A 24120-nucleotide genomic window follows, 5' to 3' on the forward strand; every position below is an offset into this window, starting at 1 on the left:
GTCAGATTATTTCTGGTTTAACAACTATATTTTGTAACTACACTGAGGATGCCACCCAAAATACTGCCTGTTGTGGTTTAACCCCAGCCAGCAGCCAAGTACCATGCAGCCACACTCTCACTTCTCCCCTCCTCAGTGGGATGGGGAGGAGAATCAGGAAAAAGATAAAACTCATGGGTTGAGGTAAGAAAAATGTAATAATTGACATAAAATGAAATATACTACTACTACTATTACTACTATAGTAATGAAAAGGAGACAGAGGGAGAGAGGAATAAAACCCAAGAGGAAAAAAAAGAAAACAAGTGATGCACAATACAGTTGCTCACCACCCGCTGACCAATGCCCAGCAGCCCCTGAGCAGCAATTGGCCAGCCCCAGCCAACACCCTCCCCTCAGTTTATATACTCAGCATGATGCTCTATGGTATGGAATATCCCTTTGGCTAGTCCAGGACAGCTGTCCTGGCTGTGTCCCCTCCCAATTTGTTGTGCCCCTCCAGCCCTCTCGCTGGCAGGGCCTGAGAAGCTGAAAAGTCCTTGACACATCATAATCATTACTTAGCAACAACTAAAACCATGAGTCTGTTATCAACCTTATTCTCATAATAAACCCAAAACTTAGCATTGTGCCAGCTAGTGAGAAGAAAATTAACCCTATCCCTGGTGAAAGCAGGACACTAGCTAAAATCCACAGCAATTATTAATCCAGAATAGCAAATAAAACAGAGTTTGTAGATGTTTAAATAATAGGCCAGTCCTTGCCAGCTACCCGCATTAAAGAATTCAGTGGTATTACATGACATCTGGTTTACACAGGCTTTCCTGTTTGCAGGCTTTATCTTTTTATTGTACTCTCCATGTAACTTGAGAAATTGCCTATGTCAACGCTTATGTGCGTGAAAGTTATTTCTTCGGGGCTATGCTGCAGCGTGCTCGCCTGCCCTCGCTGAGCTGGGCACAGCGTGAGGGCTTTGAGTGCTGCCTGAACCGCAGGCACATTTCCTGCAACAGGGGCAGGGAGGTCAGGAAGAACTCCAGTTCCTTAATCCACCCATCTCTTCTCTGGCCAGCGCACCAGAGACGGAGCTGGTAGCATCTAATTTGCCACATTTACAGGCCAAACAGGTAACGGGAGAAACCCTGACTGAGGTGTGCCTTTGATTCACTGCTTGGGGGGGGGGGGGGGGAGGGGTAACAGCACCTGCCTTACCTATTGCCCAGTGCTCTGAAGTCAATCCAAATGGTATCTTAGAAACAGCTCTGATACTACATACTTTACATATGTACATACATTTACATACATACATTCCGATACTGCTTGGGAAAACTCATCGTGTGAGATTGCTAAACTAGGACTTGGGAGAGAAAGAATGTAGAGGAATGAAGCTGGGTTAATTAACATTGATAATATACAGCTGTGGGTTGGCTTTGGGGGCGACGGTTGGCCGATGTAGATAAGGTGCAGCTGCGGCTGGTTAAGTTAAGTGGTTGAGAGCCAGTGAAGAGAAAGCAGAGGAGGAAGAAGAGAGAGTGGGCTCTGGGTGAGGTGAGACTGGGAGAAGGCAGCAGAGGGGCTGCCATGAAGAGTACGCTGGTATGTGGTGATAAAAGACCTTGTTGCAGCTTGATAGTTTGGAGAGTGCTGCGACAGGAGAATGTGCTGCAGGTGAGCAGATCTGCATGACACACTTCAGCTGTGGAGAAGTAACTGTATATGAAATGAAAGCTTGTAATGAGTATTTTTGGATTAGGAATGTATTATCTAATGCCTACAATGTGTTTTCTAGTGCATAGCTCTGCAGATTGGGCTGCAAGGATAGGCTACAATGCTATCCTATTATTTATCATAGGAATGTTAAAAAAGTCTATGCATGTGCCTCTGAGATGTTTTTAGCTTACACTTGAGTGCTAATGTTCACAGATGACTTAAAAGTATGTTTCCTTTGTTTCTGAAAGTAGACCTATGGAATCTTTCAAAAATTAATTTATCAATGCTATGTCTCGGTGGCTCAGGCAGCTCCATGTTTGCTATAGCTATTTCACTCCCTCACCATATCTGCCAGAGAAAGCTACAGATAGTAATGCAGGTGTTAATATGTTTAACAGGCCTCTCATTTTTGTCATAGCAGTCTGAACAGAAATAATTTCCATCAAAAAGGAAAACAGTGCTTTTTTTAAAAAAAAAGTCTGGCAAATTTATTTATCCCTAATCAGAAGCTTCCTGTAGTGATATATATGCATGAGAAATAAATAGTAATATATTTGTGTAGTTATATTAATTCATTGAAAACAACACCTCTGCCAGTTTGAGTGAACAGATCACAGTGCCCAGCCATTTGTTTGTGAAAACCTGCTTTCTTAGAATTACTGAGTGGTGCAGAAAAATTCCTTAGACTTAATCATGAATCTACCGTGGTATTTGCAGTTACTGTTTTGAGCTAAGTTCTGGTGAAATCACTGGGGGACATGTGCAAGGACAGGGTGCATATGTGAAGAGCCGAGACATCCTTCCAAGGCAGAGCTTAGCACTTGGGTTATGTTATATTGCCTGACCGTATTCACTTAGTCTTAAAAAGACACTTTATTCTGCTTGCCAGAGGAAACAAAGAACACCAGCAAGTCTTAGTGTTAGTTTTGTTTCCTATCTTGGAGGCTATTCCTTGGCACGTTGTTGTCCTCCATCCAGCAGAGGAGGATCAAAGCCCTTTTGCAGCATAGGGAAACAGCAGAGAAAGCCAAGTTGTTCATATACTTTGTAAAGAAAAATAAAACTATTTCTCTGATACTTGCATTAACTTCTTTATAACCGATTTCTTACATGCTGACTTGAGAGACTGTTACCTATTAGTTTCTTGGGGTTTGGCTCAAGTTTCAACACTGAAGAGTACAGTTTCCAAATGAAACTGCTTAAATCCTCCTTTAAACAGAAAGTATACATGTGGAAACTTTCTTGGAAAGCATCCTCAGGAATGAAAATGCTACTTCATAAGATCTGGGTCTGACAGTACAGCCATTTCTTAGAGTTGCATTAATAGGATTTTTCCCACTAAAAATATTGCTGTGCTGGATCTTTACCATGTCTTAATGTGGGCCTGCCATAGAAAATAGGCAATTTTAAGATATTCAGCTATTATGCTGGTGTCCTCATCTACGTTACTAACACTTGTGCAAGCACTATTGTAGACACCCAAACCTTCAGTATATACTTCAGCATATTGCTAAACTATCAGATTGTCAGATCTGATGATCAGTGGTGGTGGCAGGTGGCAGAGACTGACATTCAGAAGGGCTTCTGGGACTTCTCGCGAAATGGCTGATGAGTGTTGTACGAGCAGTCTCCAGTTCAGGCAAGGTTTAGGTTTAACCTTTCCTATTACAGTCCTGACTCATCACATGCAATTCAGCTTCTGAGCTAAACGATTGCTGTAAGACAGGCAGCTCAAATGCCTGTACATCCTGGGTGGAGTGGACATCTGAGCTGTGAGACCAGTTTGTCAAAGACATACTATTAGGGCTGTGATTCTAGTCTCTGCAATCATTCATCTGGCATCATCCCCATTTGCTTTTTAGCATCAGAACTTGTGTGCTGTTTGAGAAAGATTTCCACCCCTTGTGAAATTTGTTCTCTAGTTGGCTGAACTATGATTGCTCAATACTCATGGTAGGCAAACAAGGAAATCCTATGTCCTTGTTTCAGCTGAGATAGCACTGCACCAGCTGCTAGGAAGAAAATAAACTGTGTTTTGGATTTAGTATAAGAACAATGCCGATAACACGCTGATGTTTGAGTTGATGCTAAGCAGTGCTTGCCCTGAGTCAAGGGCTCTTCAGTCTCTCGGGCTCTGCCAGGTAGGAGGTGCACAAGAAGCCGGGAGGGAGCAGAGCCAGGACAGCTGACCCCAACTAGCCAAAGGGATATTCCATAGCATAAAACATCATGTTCGGTATATAAACTGGGGGGAGCTGTCTGGGAGCCACTGTGTGCTTCTCGGGGACTGGCTGGGCATGGGTCAGCAAGTGGTGAGCAACTGTATTGTGCATCACTTGTTTTCCTTGGGTTTTGTTTTTCTCTCTGTTGTTTTCTTTTTCATTACAATTTTTATTCTTATATTATTATTGTATTTTATTTTATTTTGATTATTAAGCTGTTCTTATCTCAACCCATGGAGTTTACCTTCTTTCTGATTCTCCTCCCCATCCCACAGGGTGGGGCAGGGGGATGTGGGTGAGTGGCTGCATGGTACTTAGTTGTCAGCTGGGGTTAAACCACGATAGTCCTTTTTGATGCCTAATGTGGGGCACCTTGGGCTGAGATAACAACAGATCTGACTAGAACACATTAGAACAACTTTGTTATAAGCATTCATTATATTAGTTTAATAGTCGCTGGTCAAGATGTTGATTTATTTGCTCTCAGCATTGGTATGCTGCTTCTTAAAGTTGCATAATGTAATACTTCACTTGCAGTATATGCTCCCCGTTGTGCTGTTTATCGCCTGTGTGAACTGGGCTAAGGCTATCATGTTGTTGTACTTTGTAACACTGGCTTATGATATTATAGAATTCCTAGTCATGAGACTTATCTGATATTTGTACTCAACATTGCTGTCATCTCTGTACTTGGGGAGCCATCTATCAGAAATTATTAATAATTACACCTTTAACCTTTTCTCCTTGGAGAGCTAACATTTAGAGGAGGCATCTTCTCACATCTCCTTCCCCACCAGGCTAATTACAGTAGCATTTGAGAATTTTGAAAATTTTGAGTATCTTTGGGATGTTGGAACCAGCATGTTGCTAAATGTGTTCCAGATCTTGTTTAATATTAAGTAACTATTTAAGAATACCATGCAGAGATCTGTCCCAGGACTGGATAGTTATAAGTGGCAGAGTGTGTGGGATAGTATGGGCAAGTGCCTAGGACAGTGGGTACCTCCGCTGTTTTGGAACTTCACCCCTGAACAAGTGCAGAACCCAAACAACCTAGTAAAATATTTGGGAAAAGTATGCTGCCATGCTGGCAGTTCCAGAGAGACACAAATCACTGCAATGTGCTGGGGCTTGGCCCGTGTGTACCGAGCCCTGTTCAGCACCATTCAGCACCCTCGAGGGGCAAAGAAGGTCTTTGGATCTAGAACAGAATGACAGACACTGCGGCTACTCCAACCCCTGTGACAAGCACTGTGGCTGAGCCAGGGGACCACCCAGGCCAGGATCAGTCGCCCCTACACACAAGAAGAAATGGACAGGGAAGGCAGCTTGTTTAGTAAAGGAGGACGAAGCAGGGTCACCACAAGAACAGAAGGAAGAGGCAGAACAAGAGGTATGTGATCCCTATCCCGGAGTGCGCTGTGGGATATGTGAAAAGATTTCAGGCTTCACTTGCATCACTTGCTTTTACTGGGTTTTGGTTTTCTCTTCTTGTTGTCTCCTTTTTTGTCACGATTATATAATTATTAATGTTGTTGTTATCATTATTATTACAATACTATTTTATTTCGATTATTAAGCTCATCTTATTTCAGCCCATGGATTTTACCTTCTCTCTGATTCTCCTCCCCATCCCACTGAGGGGGGTGGGGAGAGGTGGGCAAGCAGCTGTATGGCACTTAGTTGCTGGCTGGGGTTAAACCATGACACCATATCAAGTACCACTTAATGTATTATGCATTTGAGAGAGGCAGGCATTATGGTAATTAAATGCATGTGCAATAGCAAAAGAATTCCTTTGCTTTTTCCATAAAAATTCTCCAAATGAAGAGTCACTTGGGGATGCAGTGTTCCATATATTTCCAGCAACTGATCTGTGCTAGGAGAGTTGCTGATACCTGTGAGATACACTGCTTATACACAAAATTAATTTCAAAATATGCAATCATCAAATACACTGAATAATATTCATGAGCTGGTTGCATGTCATGTACGCTGTAGTAACTGTATGTGTAGTAACAGTGTTCCTGGTTTGATTCCAGCATTTCCAGTCTGTGCAGAAAGGAACTGTAAGATCCACATAAAAATAAACGTCACTGTAATAGTTTAAAGAAAGTGTAAGTGCTTGGATGTGTATGCACACACTGTGTAATACATAATGTGTTGGACTTCTAAACCACACATCCCACTGAACAATAGGATTGTGACAGACCGTTTTAGCTGATGCTCCTGGTAAGCTTATGGTGTGAGTGCATAAACAGCATAGTTCAAGCCTCAGGTAGGCTTCATTATAGAGCAGAGAAACAGGCTATTTTCTATCCCATTCTCTTAAAAAGTTAGCAAAGCAAACCAGTTATAGGCAACTAAGGCATTCAGTACTGTTTGCAAACACCTGAAGGTGCTTAACTGATGAATTGTATATTTTTCTTCATTAGCTTACACTTGCTGGTTTTTATAGTTTTTCTGATAAATCTGCTCTCTTCTGAAGTATTCCTATAGGTATTTTAACAAAATGGTTACCTTGCATTACAAAAAAAATTAATTTTATTCAGTTTCATAGATCTGTCAGCTTCCTCAGAAGTGAGTACAAGGTGGCTTCTGGTTCTGAGGTGTTGTAAGCTTTGATGCCCACTCTCCAGTGAAAAAAACCATTAACTTGGGGAATATTTTTAGGAATTTCTTGGTGGTGTTAGGGTGAAGTTCCTATATTACTGCTTCAGATTCTCCAGACACATAGTTTCCTGTATTTCTGCTTCATAATCTCCATTGCACATGTAGTTTAATATATATGGTTGGCTTATCTCTATTCTATCATCTACATGTATAGAGAACTTGCACTAAATGTGCTGTGCCTTGTATGTATTGGGGGTACTGTATGAGCCACCAACACAGCAAATGTGCAGGAGATCCAGCCTACCCAAGAAGAGCTTGGCTTATCAGACGTGTTCTCCTCTGGATGTGCATGTGTGCAATATGTCCAACAGCTTGAGAAAGCATCAAGTTTTGTGTGGGCTTTGTGCTATTTATGCATTGGACATGCTGTGGATTAATTGCATCTGATACCCAGAAGCAGAGCAGTGGATGTAAGTGATATGGCATGCAGAGATCCCAGACAAGCCTTCAAAGTCTTTATTTTCCCTTTGAATTAACATTTCTAGGTGTGTGTGTGGGGAAACCAAAACCCCAAACCCAAACGAAAACCAACAAAAAAAAAGGAGGAGCATATAGGAAAGTCCAGATATAAGACTATTTTCATGGCAATTTCTCTTAGCGCAGATAACTTCAAAGTTGCAGAAATACCACAGTTTGCACAATCCTAGCAGCACAAAAGGTCTAATCCACCTGCCTGCCTGCCCCTGACGAGGCAGGCTTCGCTATCTGAACTTTCCACACTCAGCTATCGATTTTCTTTCCATATGCTAGTCTTCAGCTTTAAAACAGTGATCAATTAGGGCATTCCTGTCTCGGAACTCATGCTGCCAACATTTTAATTTTGATAAGAAAGAGCAACCAACACAGTCCTGAAGCCCAGAAAGAATAAAATTATAGATTCCATTTGAGATGCGTGGCTTTTTCTGTAAATGGAGGCTTTTCCCTTTAGTTGTTGGGTTTTGTGTTTTGGTTTTTTTTTTTTTGATAGTCTGATACTAAAGACACTGATATTTGCCAGTACATTTCACTGTTAATGTGCCATTTGTAGTCAGAGGAGCACCTAACACTTGCTAGCAAAGACAAACCCACATGCCACGTAGGTGCCGTTGTCACAGCGGTTTTCACATGTGAGTGAGTGAGAAGGCAGCTGTATGTGTATTTTCAATGCTGGCATGGTTCTTGCCACTTTCCCTGCTTGTTAAACGTTTAAGGCTACATAGTTATGGACTTTTCATCCTTTTATAAACTTCTTGTGAGCAGCTTTATTGGTTGGTCTCTGGTAACCCACCAGTTGCAGAGTGGGAAGCATCTGTAGAGTAAACAGCGACTTTGTTCCGCAGAGAAACAGTGGCGATAAATCTTCCACAGTTGTGGATGGAAACCATGAAAAATCCCAGGGCTTTTGATAAAACTAGTTCCCGCTGACACGTTTGCCGCCACGGGGAGGGGACAGCGGCTGGGGTGGGTGTCCCATCCCGGGGCCGTGGGCGCTGCTCCGCCCCGAGTGACCGGCCGTAGAGCGTTAGCAAACCGGATTAACGCACGGCTCCGAGACGGCGTCTTTGAATGCTGAACCTCGGTTTCCCCGTTCCCCACAGCCATTTGCATGAGGAAAGAAGAACGGCCAGAACGCCGCGGAGTACCCCGCTCCCCGGGGAGCTGCGGCGGCCGGTGCCCGCGGGCTCCGGGAAGGAACGAGCGTGGGAAGGGCCGGAGCGAGCTCCCGCCCCGGCAGCGCTGCCCCTGCAACGGCTGCGGCTTCAGCACCGCGCTCTGATCCGGCGGGGCTGCCCTCCGGTGCCCGCTGGGCTGCTCTGCTCGTGCCCGCCGGGGCTGCCCTCCGGTGCCGCTCTGCCCGTGTCCGCCCCCGCGGCCCGCCCGAGCGCCCCGCCCCGCCGCTGCCGGAGCTGGTGCGCGGGGCCACGGCGCCACCGTGTGGTCGCGCGGCGGAACGGCGCCCTGCCGGCGGCGGCCTGGAAGCCGGTGGGACGGGGGGCGGGTTGGGCCCGGCGGCGGGGCCGCACCGAGGGCCGGGGCGGGGCCGGGAAGCCTGAAGCCGGCCCCGCCCGCCCCCGCCGGTCCTCCGGGAGATGGCGGCGGCTGCCCGCAGCCGTGCGGCCGCTTGGCTCTGTCTCTGCTTGTTGGGGCTTCCCCGCCGCGCCCCGGCGTTCGCCCCGCAGCCGGCGGCGGGGCCCGGAGGTGCGGCGGGGCCGCGGGCGGGGCGCCTGTGGCGGGGCTCGGGCCGTGCCTCCGGGCGGCCGCGGCGGGCCGTGCCTCTGCGGGCCGCAGCCCAGCCGGCCGCCTCCGAGAAAAATCCGTGTTTAATGAATTTTTAATCAAACGCCGCCGGAGGCATGCCTGTGCCTTAACACCCCTCGCGAAGCTGCGGCAGCCGGTGGGACCGTAACGCGCCTCCCGGTGTCCGGCCCCGTCCTGAGCGGGGTCCCGGGGCGGGGGGTGCTGCGGGGACGGGAAGCGCACCGGGGCCGGGCCGGGCCGAACGCGGGCTCCATGTGTGAAGGAATTAATCCCACTATTTACATTCCCTTACACAGATGTTAGATGTTCTTGCTGGTTTGTTGTTTTTATTTTTTGAATTTTTAAGTATACTTAAGGGTTAGAAACTGATAAGTCTGCACAAAGTAGCCTCAGCTTACTGGAGCTGCAGTTAATACGTTCCTAATTCTGTTTCTTTGCAGATGGCCTGAATGTCCTGTTGATAGTCGTGGATGATCTGCGCCCTGCGTTGGGCTGTTACGGGGATAAGCTTGTGAAATCTCCAAACATTGATCAACTCGCTTCTCAAAGCGTTGTGTTCAGCAATGCGTATGCACAGGTGAGGTAAATCACTTAACGTGAAGGTTTTCTCCATGCAAAGTAGTTGCTGGTTTTGTCACCGGAGGTGCTGGGCAGGCCGCTGGGAAAAGCAAGTATTTATTAACCATAAGTATTTCTAATAGAAAGTAAATGGTCGGGCTGAGCTGTGCTGTATGGACCTTCTTCTTCACTAAGGTGAGAAAACTATGAAAACGGAACATTTGAATTATGGTGTTTGTGTAGTCCTTGGAGGAGTGTAAGGTGACTCAAGCATTTTCACTGTTAGCAGCGAAGAGATACTTAAAAATGCTGTTTTACTAAATAAGAATTCTTTTTTTCTTCTGTCTGTAACAGATCATATTTTACTTTTTTTTTTTTTTTTCTTTCTTTTGAGGTAATCTATCCTATAGACTTTTATGAAAGGACAGACTGTGTGGCAAGCATCACATACAGGACTCAAAATCTCACTAATTGTTCTTTACTTGAATACTTTGCATAGGATGCATACGTTCCCAACTTTCTCTCTGCTGAGAAACTAGAAGTTTGAGCCTAATTCTGGCCAGGGATTAGGAATTTAAAGCAATAACTCTTGGCCCTTGCCAATCTGAAATGGATTTGGTGAGGCCTTTGCACCATAACCTGAACCTTCTATATGTTTATTCTTGTCATTACTCCTAAGGCAGTCCAGATGAACTAGATTTTGGGCTTTTGTCAGCACAATTAGTCTGCTGCTTCTGCTTAATTCTGTGTGAGCTGCTAGATTTCAAAAGCACTGTCTTTAACACAACCTGACCTTTATCTTTTTGTGCTACTACCTTCATAAGGAAAGCTTTTAGTGCTTATGAATTGGTTATTTGAAGAAGAATTATAGAGATGTAAATTTATATCTTGCTAAAAGTTTGCAATAGGGAATCGGTATTCTTCATGAGGATGCTGTTCATTCTAGCTTGAAGTGATATGAAACACTTGCACTGCGGTTCCTGAGCCTTCTGATGTTTTGCCCAGCTACACCTAAGCCAGTTTGTATGTGTTTTGTTTTTTGTTCTGAACTGATTGTCTTTTTGTCTGGCTCTCTCCTCAGCAAGCCGTGTGTGCTCCCAGTAGAGTGTCGTTTCTTACTGGACGCAGACCTGATACTACCCGACTGTATGATTTCTACTCCTACTGGAGAGTACATGCAGGAAACTATTCCACAATGCCCCAGTATTTCAAGGAAAATGGCTACGTGACCCTATCTGTGGGGAAAGTTTTTCATCCTGGTATGGTTTGAATTGTCATCTCCTTAACATAACATGTGCTTAATGTGTATATTCTCACAAACATATAAGTATCAACCGATTCTTTCCTATGTTGACAACTGAAATCGTAATAATGAGCCAGATTGTACAAAGATTGTAGGTTGTCTTTAAGCCTTGGTTTTAAATCTTAAGGTATTAGAGATGAATATATTAGATGACTTATCTAATGAATATTTGCACATCTTGTCTAGGGATTGTGGGAACAAATGTCTTAACATTCTAAAAATATGTCTGGAAGTGAGGTATCCACCGAAGATGAAATTACTGAACAGGCTCATTGTCTTAGCTCTGCATATACACGTGTCATGTTTCGTAATAGGCTGGCTGTCTGGATAGGAGATATAGAACGTGTGGCTGATACTACCAAATAAATAGGAAGTTAGTTCACTAGTTAAAAAGCAATGACACTACTGAGTTGAACAATAATGCAAAACTGACCCTCTTTTTGGTAGTTCTTTATCCCAGAACTAAACTTGTGAGGATATATGGACTTCCGGTTGATAGTAAAGCTAATTAAGGATGTACATGAAAACTGTGATTAATGATGCTTTTTTGGTGTTTTTTTTGTTTGTTGTCATTCCCTGAAGTTAGGCTCTTCGAGAGGCTTGAGTCTCCCTTACCTGTCCAGAGTGTATTTCAGGAAAAAATGTCTGTCTGAAACTTTTTGACTTTGATTTCTTGATTTTCTTTTTCTTAATGGTCAAAAATAATTTGAAATGTTTCTTCATTTAGCATATTTAATACCCCCCCCCCAAAAAAAAAAAAAAAAAAAGCCAACCCCCCAAACCGGACGAACAACTGGAAACAAGATAAACTTGTGTTTGAGCTCTTCCTGGTTAAGTGAACTATTAGAGCATCTCTAATGATTTCCCCTTTTCAGGGATTTCATCCAATTACAGTGATGACTACCCATACAGTTGGTCCATTCCACCCTTTCATCCTTCAGCTGAAAAGTATGAAAATGATAAGGTAAGGGTGATTTGTGGGACCTTAACAGGTCAGAGTTGTCAGGATGTAATCAAGTTCCCTGCGTCAAGCACAGGCTATATTCTGTGGTTTGTGAGACTACAACCTTGTGCAGGGAAACAGCTGCTTTGATATTGTTTTAGTCTTTCAACAGAAGGCCTGTCTCCAGTTGTGTGTCACGCTAATCCATGTGCCCATCCTGCTGATGTGTTAAGTATTTCTAAATTAGTATTTGGAAACTTAAGTTACTGAGATATAAAAGTGCTTGCAAGAAAGAGTAATCTTAATTTGTGTCTAGATCGTTAATTCCTTTATCTGGAAAGTGCAGTTGTCAACTTCCGTGCTAATCTTGCTCTGCTTAGTAAGTGAGAAAACATTGTCAATAGGCTTGGTGAACTTAATTCAATAAAGAGCTCAGGGGTGGAGGGGGAGGAATCCTCGAGTATCTGTTACTATATTATCTGATTCAGTTTTCTGGAACGTTTGTTACTCTTAAGCGTGGCCCAAAAGAATCTGTTTTATGTTTATGCCAATGTTGTGATAGCATCACGTGCTGGTATCTATATGCTACAAAGCTAGAAGCTCCAGCCATGAGGCTACAGACAGCCTTGGAGATGCCTTGTTCTTGCATTTACTGCTGAAAAAGGCTGGTTTTAACAGCAACAGTATTTGTATCCATGACATACTTTTCTTTATGTTCATTTAGCAACTCTCCCTAATACCCTGCTGAGGCCACCTTTTCCTGGCAACTGTTTAGTCTAACCTATCTTTCTTCACTGATTATACAACAGCCACTGCTGGCATTGGCTCAGAAATGAAGTCATTAGCTTCCAGGCAGCTTTTTATGAGCTCTTGGGATCAAAAGGAGTAAAAATGCATGTGTGTGGCATAACCAAATTCTGCCTTCTTGCCAATAGGTCAGACATACTATTCATCATAGAAGCTGTGTGTTTTCCCATTTGACTACATTTAATCTTCTGCCTAGCTTTAGAGAGGATTCTGCTTTTCCATAGACATGGAAGTTGCATTCTTCAACTTCTGAAGCTGTCTGCTCACTCATCAATGTACTTGGCACCTCTAGTGTTTGTATATATTATGAAATTTCTTTTCATATCCAATCTGCAGTCTTTTGTCGTTTGTCGGTAGAAAGATTGAGAAACAAATTAGTTTGAAAGTTACGGAACAGAGGATTTCTTCTTTGTTTTTACAACTTCCATAATTAACTTTTTTTTTTTTTTTTAAGACTTGTAGGGGAAAAGATGGAAAACTTTATGCTAACTTGGTGTGTCCAGTAGATGTGACAGAAATGCCCAGTGGTACTCTGCCTGATATTCAGAGCACTGAAGAGGCCATACGCTTACTGAATGTTATGAAAACCAACAAGCAAAAATTCTTCCTGGCTGTCGGTTACCACAAACCACATATCCCACTGAGGTACCCTCAGGTGAGGGAACTGGAGCCTGCAGGGAAAGGAACTTAGACAAGTGTTACTTTTGCTTTTCAAAGGTGTTCCCACAAATGCATTATTGCTATTGTTTCTGGAAAGCAAGCTGAAAACCAGCCTTGATTTGGTGTAACTTTAGCAGTCGCCTATGGTGCATTTTAGAATGCTTAATGAGGATGAGTTGTGACTGCTCAGCCAAAAGCCAGGCTTCTACCTCTTTAAGAGTGACTGCTGTTGTATGGAGATAGTGTTCAGCTTGATGGAGTATGACATAATGAGGCCTTACAAGATCTTGTACTCCATTCCCTATTTGAGTTGGTGGCAAAACTCCTACTCATTTCAGAGGAAGTGATGTTGAACCTCTTATTTTTGTGTTGCTTTGAGATACAGGAGGCTGTTTTTAGGCACTTACTAACTCAGTATTTTTCAGGAATTGCTTGGGACTGACTAGCATAGCATTGCTTTTACCCTCTGGGAGAAGGGGAGTGAAACCTTGCAAACTGTAAGAATATTAAAGGGTCACGCAAGGGGAAATGGTTGCTGCTTTACAACAGTAAGTTTGCAATAGACCTTAATGCTGAGGGCAGTCTTTATGTGTGTTTGTATTGTAAAGGAATTTCTCAAGTTGTACCCCTTGGAAAATATCACATTAGCCCCAGATCCCTGGGTGCCTGAGAAACTACCTTCTGTGGCGTACAACCCCTGGACGGATATCAGGCAGAGGGATGATGTGCAAGCATTAAATGTTAGTTTCCCCTATGGACCACTTCCAGATGACTTCCAGGTAAGCTGTCAGTACAGTGCACTGAAGTCAAACTGCCTTAACTTGTTCAAATGCAAGGGACCAGTCAGCTGCTCTTAGATGTTCCCCAGTACTCAGCAACTGACAGTTTGCAAATACTATGAATTCCCTGCCTTGCACACTGTCTCCTCTACCCTTGTATGCAAACCTTCGCTGTAACTGCAGTCAGGCTAGCGTGTGTGGGGAGGAAGAGATCAGCCATCAGCTAGTGGTAGTAGTATGTGCTCCTGGTTTGTATATAAGGGAATGTTTGTAGCAGCTACCAATGTTGTGTTTGTTTCATTATCTGAATCTGTTTATCTGCTTCAAGCCATCACTTGGTATATCTTCTTTTGCAAGATTTTTCCTTTACTTTCCAGTGCTTATGCCAAAATAAGGTGCACTGGCTGGATGCTGAGAGAAGCAGGGCTGATTGGTTTACAACATCTTGCTTGAAAAAACTTCTGGGAGATAGAATTTTCTAACTTCCCCCTCCCTGTTTACCTTTTCTGGGATGTTAATCAGGCTACAGCCACTTAAAAAAGATAAAGTTTTACAAGTAAAGTCCTTTAGTTCATTTGCTTACACAGCCATTCACTGGTTCTCCTGTGTGTGAGTCTGGGGAAAAGCTAACTTTTCTCCTCTCCCCTGTTTTCTTAACTTGTAGCGTCAGATTCGTCAGAGCTATTATGCAGCAGTTTCTTACCTGGATATGCAAGTTGGCCTGCTCTTGAATGCTTTGGATGATGTAGGGCTCTCCAGTAGCACAATAGTAGTTTTCACTGCTGATCATGGTAAGCATTTAAATTTTTCTCCAGCTCTCTGCTAATAACTTAATTGTGCAACTCAGTGCTGGCATTTTAATCAAGTGTGTGTTTATATAATGTACAGGAGAGCTGCCATACCTTGTATATCTGGCTGGTCTGGCTGCTCTAATTAAAAGGACTGACGGAGGCTTCTGTGGCTGTATGGTTCTGTCCCCCTGCAGGCACCTCTCTTTAATTAGGTTGAGGGTTTGCTAGTGAGTGATGAGACTGCCAGGACACTGGACTGCGTTTGCTGTATTCCCACTGCCTACCCAAGGAGCAACAGCTGCTGGGAGCAGTGCTGTGAGAGGACAGCGACTGCTCCTCCCCCTTTACAATTTGTGGAGAGCCATCTGGTATAGTGGGTGACAGGCTTTGTCGTTAACTGCTGAAGTGTGTTTTCTTGCACTTGTCATTGCTCCTTGCAGAGCATCTAAACTAACAGCAATATGGCTCATAATTGAGGTCTTGCACAGCCTGGATCCTAGTGGTAAAAAACTGAATTTAAATCATGGGACAAATACCTCAAGCATTTAATATTTGTTTCAATATTCTAATATTCATTAAATATTCCCTCCCCCCTGCCTCAATCCCTTTAATTGGGGGATGAATTAGCTGACTTAAAACAAGATATGGCTTAACTACATTTCAAGTCACATTTTGAGTTAATTTGGGTTGACTTCTGTGAGTGTGTGTGTATAAACAAGCCCTTATGTGTTGCAGAGCAACAGAATTAATACTCCGGTAATAAAGTGACTCTAGATGTTCCTTCTGACTTGCCACTTTGACTTGGACTTTCTGTTGTAAACTGAAATCCGCTTTTCCTTGGTGTGGTTGTCTGTAAACAGTTGGTGTTTCCAGCACCATGGCTAGCAAAGTGATCCAAAAACCCCATGTGTTAACGTAGCTGTCATGGAGCTCCTTTGTCTTCCCCCAAAGTGAAGTTGGCAATAAATCTGCCTGGAAGGAAGTCATGTTGGCATCTCTTCCAAGAGGAAGAGGAGAGCTAAAGAGTTTTCATCTCTATTGCCTCCTCAGGGGTAACATCCTGATATGGCAGTCTGGCATAGATAGCAGCCTTAGCTCCAAGGGATGTTCAGTTACAGTGTTAACAGGAGTAATGGAGAGCTGGCAACTGCCCAGAATTTAAATGAGTGCTTTCTGGAATTGATCTGGAGACTTGCAGGCACTGACACACAACCCAGTTCCTCTTTGCTACTGCTTTAATGCTGATTTCCTAATTCTAATCTAGAGTAGGGGAAATAAGGAAAGGTGTAATTATTTCCTTAATAAGAGTATCAAGTTGCAAGGTTTAGGTGGCTGTTGAAATAGCTGTCCCATCAGAGAAAAATCTCTTTGTAATTAAATACAGATTGTTATTTGCCTTTTAATATAACCTTTATAACAGACCAGTGGCCTTAACAGCCAGAGTCAATTTACAGTGAAAAAAATTTACTACTAACCCAGTATCTGCTCTGAATTGTATTCTTTGTCATCTAGGATGGTCCTTGGGAGAACATGGTGAATGGGCAAAATACAGCAATTTTGATGTTGCCACCCGTGTGCCACTGATGTTTTACGTACCAGGAATGACAACTTCCTCTATTAGTCGAGGAGAGAGGGTCTTCCCCTACCTTGACCCTTTTAGCCATATTTTAGGCTTGGTACCTCAAGGTAAATGTCCAGCATTTATTTTTTGTTTGCAGTGGCAATACGTAAAGGAAAGGTGATGTAATAATACTCTGCCTACAGGCAGCTTGAGTCAGTGTCATTGGCTGTGCTTCTTGTACTGATGAGGGAAAAGATGGTGAAGGGAATCCTTGGACACAAACTTCCACTTTGCTTAGGTTTGCTTTAGTGGAAACAGCTAGATGTCTGCGTTAACACAGTGATTTATTTTTGTGTGGTGTAGATGTCTAAAAGGATACTTATACTACCTTTTGTAGTGGTGGAGGCTGTCTTTCCAACAGTGATTAGTAAACGTTCTCTGTGTAGTATCTATACTTAAAATGGTGGTGCTGGAAACTGTTTTGATGGAGGCACTCTTGTGTTAAAGCAAATCCCAGTGTCAATAGTCTGTCATTGTGAAGAGATTTTTTCAAAGTAATGAGCATTACTATCTTGAAGGCTGCACATTTTAGAAAAGAAAATGGTAGCAAAAATCTTCTTGTTAAAAATACATCATAAATGCATAGACTAGCATCTTCAGAGCTAATTGCCACACCTTAATTGTCTTGATTTTCACAAATCTAGTACAAAGCACTTTCAACAGAACAAAAACTAAAGTTATCTAAAAAGTTCCTAAAATGTTCTGCCAGTGTCTGTCAAACCATCATGTTCTGTAACTTGTATTTTGATGTTTCTTGTAGGGCAAAGCAAAAAAGTGGTTGAGCTTGTGTCTCTGTTTTCAACGCTCGCTGAACTTGCTGGCCTGCAGGTTCCTCCTGTGTGCCCAGAGACTTCATTTCATGTTGCACTGTGCACTGAGGGGGCAAGCATTGTCCGGTATTTTAATGCCTCTGAACAGAATGTGGAGGAAGAGAAGGATGGGTATGATGACGCTTACAGGTGTGTTAATGAAGAACCTGTTGCTTTCAGCCAGTATCCCAGGCCTGCAGACACTCCTCAGTGGAACTCTGACAAGCCAAAGCTGAAAGACATCAGAATCATGGGCTACTCCATGCGTACAGTGGACTACAGGTATACTGTATGGGTTCAGTTTTATCCTAACAACTTCAGTGCTAACTTTGAGGATATCCATGCAGGAGAGTTGTACATGGTGGAGACTGATCCAAACCAGGACTATAACATCTATAACAATACTTCACATGGTGGTTTGCTCAAAAAAATTCTTGGCTTCCTGAAGCACTAGGGTTCAGAAACCTCTTTGTGCATGCTCTTGCAACTGAAGCAACACTTGCTTTTTTATAAAAAACTTCTCTGTTGTACAGAGGACACTTGGATCAAATTAAAATCCTGTTTGTATCAAAACACTAGTTAATGCCTTTGTCTTGTTACAGGCCTTATTACGCTGAAGTAGTCAGAACTTCTGCAGCTGTATTTTCAAACACAAGCTCACAACGCTTCTGAAAAGGCCACACAGGGTATGCAGGCCCATATGTGAAACATTTCTGGTCTTCCGTAGTGGCTAAAGAATTAAAAATCATTAAAATTCATTATCTGTGCTGAAACTAGTGGTGTAAAAGATGGAAAAAAAGAAACTTCTCTGTGTTGAAAGGCTGTACAGCGAATGTCTGTCATCAGTAAGTGGGTCCTGTCCACTTTACGTGGGAGACTTGGGGCTGGAGTGGCCAAGGAGACGGTGGTGGTGAAGGACTGAGATGACTGCTGTCATCAGCCTTACCTCTAACTAAAGCTAAGAGAGAAATTTCTTGTGTTTCATTCAAAATTTAATTATTTTAAATAAAAAGCTTTGATTTGGAGATTCATGCTTCTTACTATTCAGGAGGGGATCTGCAGTTTTAATTAATGTGTATGAAAAAACTGCTTTCATCACTGAAACACTAAATAAGACCGAAGGGTTAAGGTAACACCAGTATGCTCTTCTGTGGTTTTTCATGAGGATTGGCCCAGTGAGACCACACAGGTGAAAAGAGATGGAAACCTTTAGCTGTTGTAGCTTGCTGGTTGCTGTAGTTGCTGAACTGCTCAGTGCACATCCAGAGACAGAAACTTGGATGTTTGCACTTAGATGCGCTAAGTGGGGCTTGGCAGTCATAGTTTTGGACTAGGATAGCTGAAAGCCTCCCATCTTGTTTTTAGTGTGGTGTTTAGCACCACAGGGTGTGGACCATTAGTTATCCCAAGCTATGCTGCTAAGTAGTTCCCATGTGGCCAAATACATTAAAGTAAACACGTCGGGGAGCTTGGATCAGAGAGAAATGTTTTTGCTGAGTATTTTGTTTAAGTGCTATCTGTACCTTAAGCTCACACTCATGAGGTACACTTTAGTGTGATGGCAGTAGGGTATTTTTTGGGTTGTTTTTTTTATTTTTTGTGTTCTATTAGCCCTCTGGATTTCTGCAATTCCATCTTGGTAATTGAGGCTCTCAGAATTTGTACTTTCTAAGAGCTTGCTCAGACAGTGCTAACTCTTGCTACCTTCCTCAATGAACTACTTCAGTTCCTACAAAAAGAAAAATCCAGCTGTTACTTGTCTACCTCAGATGAATTGACTTTAATATCCTAGAGAAACCAGAGACATAACTTTATTTCATTAAAATCCATGTGACAGTCTTATTCCTAATTAATGTAGAGATACCCGCCATGAATCTGAGTCTCTGTTAGAAGACAGTGGTTATTTAGTGCCTTAAACTCAATTAGAAGAATATATTTCTTAGGAACTTGTCATTTGTTTTAGTCAGCCCAAGATGCTGTGTGTTCTGCAGCGTTATTATTCCTGATGAAAACATATTTTTACCACACTTATGCATGTATACTTAGATCCTCAGCTAGTGTGAAATACTGCAGTTGCATGTAGCAGATTCAACGTAGCTACACCAATTTCACACTGGTTGAAGGTGTGTTTTATTGAGGCTGGTGCCAGGCAGAGATTGGAAGTCTGCAGCTGGAGCTAATTGTATCTCTGACATGCTTTCCTTTAAAGGAAAATCAGCTATTGGGGAAAGTTATTTTGGGGAATGTATTCAAGTGTTAAGGATTAATCTAAATCTCTGGTATGCTAGGTCAGTAACACAATGTACATCTAAAATTGATCAGGCAAATGGCTATTATCTTAGACTTGGCTACCTGAGCTTTGCGTGTTGTCCTCTGCTAAAACAACTGTAAAACGGACTTTTTTCAGGGGGACTTAAAATTATGGCACGTAGGTAAATTATTTAGGGATTTATTTACACGAAAAAATTCCTGTACATAGCCCGCCCTAAGCCTCCCATCACTTCAGGCGATTTAATTTTTCAAGTGGAGATAAAAGTCCTCGTGCTAGGTGATGAGTATTTTTTCTCTCAAGTCATTCTCTTTATATTGGAAGAGAAAAGCTGTCCTTGACCTTTCTTAATCAAAATCCAGTAATCTTTTGGGGGAGACATGAAACAGAATTGTCTCTGACAACTAGTGAATCAAGACTGGTATCCACGTGCTCAAGGCAAGGACATTCTTGAATAATTGCACAAGTCGCTGAGCAGGACTGCTGTCCACTTACTGAGCCGTTTCCTTCTGCTACTGCTGCGCTGAGGCTTAATGGTTTTGAGGACGAGTGAGTCATAGCAGTAAAAAAAGCTTTGCTCTTGCAAGTGCTATGTGAGTGAGTTTTGTTAGGGAATTGGCTGAGCAAAGTGCAAAACCAGCAGAGGCAAAGGGAGAAGGCCCATTTTTTTTCAAACCAGCCAAAATGCTGCTTCTTCTGGAGAGCCTGAGCTGTGGGCTTTGCTAGGCTGAGCAACCTCCACCGAAGAGCAAAAGAGCTTAACAGGAGCAATAAAAGTAAAGTGCTCTTGTGAACAGCGCTCTCTCTAGAGGGAAGAGGATGCAAGCCAAGCATCAGGAAATAAATGAGATGCCAGTGCTGACCCTATTTCTCAGGATGGCACCTGAACAGCTGGAAGAACAGCATGATGCTGCATCAGCAGGAATTGTTACCTGTGGTACATGTATGGAGAGGTTACACTGGGGACCCCAGAGTAGCCGTTGTAAGCACTTGGCACAAAGCAGACTCAATAAACAGGCCTTTGTTAATAAGCTAATGTACAGGAGTGATTAAGCAATGGAATTAAATTTGTGGTCCCTAAACAGCTGTACATCAGTCAATCATAACTCATGACAGTGTTTCTAGTGTGTAGATGTACAACAGCCCAAAATCAAAGTTTTTAAAGCAAGTTAAAAAATATGCTATGTACAAAGCAGAAACAATGGGAATCTTTTAAAAAATTGAGACTGCTGTGTATTTGGGTGTACTTTGTAGCACTTGACTGTTTACGGCATGCTGTTTGCAAAGGAAAGATTTGGGTCTAATTTCAGGCATGCTGTGCACGCTGGAGTATATGGAAATGCTGTAGCTCCATACTGTGCTGTGCAACAGATTGGAATCCCCCCTTTGGCCTGTGCTCTGTGCTTGCTGGGGGAAATGGGGTACATTTTGAATTAATAGCTGGCTGTGTGAGTTGCAAATGTTTTTGTGTGGTGAGAGGCAAAGGCAGCTGAGCGTCCCGGCTGTTGGTCAGATGTTACCTAATTAATCACTGCTGCATGTTGATTATGTATTAGTGACTTGCTGCTGTGTTGTATTGGTCAAGTGGAGTCCCCTGCTGGAACGAGTGTTCCACAGCATGAAGGATGGGATTCCCTGTGCTAGTGTGTGCTTGCTCTGATAGGCAGCAATATCACCATTGGCAAAATGGCCATAATGCCGTGGTCAACACGCAGGTTTTGCAGGGCACTGTGCTCAGCTTATGTTTCAGACCTTTAGGATAGAGAGAATCACTGACTATATTTGGGAAGTGTGTGGTGGTTGCAGCTGAGATCCTTCTTTGAAGGTGGAATGATTTTGGTGGTGTTTTTTTTCCCCTTCCCCCCGCCCAGTGGATACTTAGCATTCAAATGTGAAATGCTACATAAAGAATTAAATTACCCTCTTGGTAACTAGGTTTTCCAGCACTTTGCAATTTTGTAGGCTATAGACCTTCTTGCTCTTTGCATCAGAAACTGCCAGCCAAGTTAAGATGACTCGGTGTCAAAACTTTGTATGCCTCTGTATTTGACTTCCTAGCTAATGAAAATTATCTTCAGATCTGCACGGGTGGATCTTGATGACTCTGCCTACACATACAGACCTTTTAAAGTCTGTGGGCGTTCTGCTTATGAAAGAAGATAGCCTACCAATGTCAAGATCCACCATATGAAGCAGCAGAAAGAGCCTTTTGCCCTCTGTTTAACACTTGGCTCAATGCTGAATAGTAGAACAACATTTTTATCACACAGTGTGTGAAGGGCCCAACTATAATGGAGCTTTGAGTAAGCAAGAGGAAATGGCGAAGTTTGTGATATTTCTGTAGGTGCACTCGGACGTGGAGCTGGGATAATAGATTGAAGCAGCAGAGAGGAAAGGAACAGTAATATGTAATGAACAGTGAAATCGGATATAAAGTCATGAGCTGAAAGATTAGGATCCAGCAAGAAGATAAAGAACAGAAATCTAGAGAGAAAGACTGGAAAGGGAAATATTTTATATCTGGTTTTAGGCACTGCAGACATCTAGGGGTACTCACATCTTCCTGTTTCTGCTCTAATTTATTTCTGTGTTTTAGGTATAAAATCTGTAAGCTTTGTACACATTGTGGTTGACTGCAAAAGTTCTTTGAATTTCTCTCTGAAACATTTTTGAAAATCTACCTCTGAACTGTGTTGTGGTTTTTGTCCTGAGTGTACTCAATTTGGCATTATCCATGTATTCAAAACCCTTGCTCTTTCTGTTTGGTCCCGGCGCCATAGTAGAATCAAAGCCTTTAATTTCCAGGATGTAATACACCTGTGCTGAAAATTCCCAGTTTACGCCTTTCTGTGTAACTGAAGAGCAGTTACCTGTAGGTTACATATTCCGAACTGTTTGAACGTGCTCCATGGCCAGCCTGCACTAAATGTTTAGCGGATATCTGGACTGGATTCCTCTCAGACAGCCCTCTGCAGCTGCTTGGTAAAGTTAGATACAAATGACAGCAGAGTGTGGTCATGCTTCAGGGCTGTGTTGGGCTGCAAGAGGTATGAACAAAGTCTTGCTTATGCATCTTTTCTAGAGGTTTTAAGAGCTGGCTGAATATCATCTGACTGCCATCATTTTTTTGTCAGGAAAATGTTTGTTTGATTAAATCAAACTGTCTTATGTTGAGATATTGCTTTGGTGACAGTTTTATTGAAAAGTTTTGCTTTGATAAGATCAGGGACCTTTGCTTCAATTTTATTTCAATTTCTATTATATTGTGTAATTTTGACACAATATAAAAGGGTATTATAATGAATGAGAATGCAATTACTTTGTGAAAATAATAAAGTCAAACCAAAAAATTTTGACCTCAGAATGAAAGTGTTCACCTTTGTCAAAAGGAAATTGCTCATTTCACAAGTGTTAATTCAAGTTTTTAAAGCAGAATATTTTTGTCATTTTTATCTTGCAAGAAAACTTCAAAATATTGGCAAAAGAAAGTGATGGAAAAAATCCTAATTCATGCATCTTTTCATGGTATTAAAAATGACAATTCTAATCTAGCTCCACAAATAATTATTCATGTTAGCACAGCGTTGAAGGCTGGAGTTGGGTTTATGTCGTTTTTGTTGGCAGTGCTGTGGGAAGAGAGTGGTGTCTGTGCCCCAGGGCTCAAGACAAAAGGAGAGAGGGGGCAGCTGGGGAAGATTAAGATTTGCCTTTTGCAGGTAAGGGAGACTCCAGTCTAGTGAGCTGAAATTTTTACTTAAGTTCAGGCAAGAATTGTGAGCAGACACGGATCTAAAATGACATTGATTTCTTACCTGGTGCTTTTAACCCACAGCTGTTTTGGCTTTTCCAAAGTTTTCCCAATGTGGTCTACAGATGACACAAAGTAGTCAAGGAGACGCTAACATAAAGGACAAGTGCGCAACTGGAAAAGGCTTGTAGTAATTCTCTGAAAAATGGAACAGCAGCTTTTTCTTCCATTTCCCTTCTTACCCCGCCACCGTCAAGCACTGTTGTATTGCCTTGCAGGCTCACCCCAAGGCTGCTGTTAGAAGGACATTCGTGCTCCCGCTACTCCTTCCTGGAAAGCCAGGCTACCCAGCCCCTGCGGAGCCAAAGAAATGCTTCCCCTGGCCAGAGAGCTGCAGTGAATTTAAAGAAGGGCTTTTTCTCCCAACAAATTGCCTAATAAAAGGTTAAGTATTAATCACGTCTGGAAAAAGTTTGTTTTGATCTCAGTGTCTGCTATTGCAGCTTTAAAAAAAGGAGCCTTTTCTGATATTTTTCCCCCCCCTGGTAATAGAATTAGGATATAATTCCTAGAAGACAAATCTTGGCAGGTATGAAGTGTATAATATCTATCCTTGATTGAACCTACAGCCTAGCCTAATAACTTCCCACGTGTTCCTGTTTTCAAAGTGAGTTTGATCTTGTGCTGAAGGAAATGATTCTCTTTACTTGAGCCCTCTTGAATATTTCACAGCAAGAAGGATGTGATCCATTACTTTAGGGAGCCCTCATTACATGCAGCTGTGGGGATACTCATCTTTTTCCTTTATCTGCTCTGCTGGAAAACTTGGATACCTTGTTTTACTAAACAAAATCAAGGTCAGGGATGTTTTAAACAAATAGATTGGCTTATTGAACTTGATAGTATAATCATTTTCTTGTCACCAGCTTTAGCTTTTCTTTGTTGAAATAAGATTAGCACAGATTAAAACTATTTATTTTGGAGGTATA

The 24120-nt window shown here is 42.6% G+C and overlaps 1 protein-coding gene across 5 annotated transcripts; it reads left to right on the forward strand.

The window, feature by feature from the left end:
- Positions 1–8636: 8636 nt before the first annotated feature.
- Positions 8637–23587, forward strand: IDS (iduronate 2-sulfatase). 5 transcript variants are annotated; one of them, XM_040614576.1, is made up of 10 exons: positions 8637–8783; positions 9284–9420; positions 10483–10660; positions 11580–11668; positions 12909–13109; positions 13723–13893; positions 14558–14684; positions 16197–16370; positions 17066–17396; positions 23410–23587. In XM_040614576.1, the coding sequence occupies exons 1-10, from the start codon at positions 8675–8677 to the stop codon at positions 23567–23569; spliced, it is 1677 nt and encodes a 558-aa protein (XP_040470510.1). In that variant the 5' UTR covers positions 8637–8674; the 3' UTR covers positions 23570–23587. The 5 variants fall into 5 exon arrangements, with proteins under 5 accessions (XP_040470510.1, XP_040470512.1, XP_040470509.1 ...); XM_040614578.1 differs by lacking the exon at positions 23410–23587 and adding an exon at positions 17717–21285 and having other exon boundaries at positions 8638–8783; XM_040614575.1 differs by lacking the exon at positions 23410–23587 and having other exon boundaries at positions 8639–8783; positions 17066–17687.
- The last annotated feature ends 533 nt before the right edge of the window (positions 23588–24120 follow it).

The sequence above is a fragment of the Falco naumanni genome, chromosome 14, assembly GCF_017639655.2.
Source record: "Falco naumanni isolate bFalNau1 chromosome 14, bFalNau1.pat, whole genome shotgun sequence".
Classification (NCBI taxonomy): domain Eukaryota; kingdom Metazoa; phylum Chordata; class Aves; order Falconiformes; family Falconidae; genus Falco; species Falco naumanni.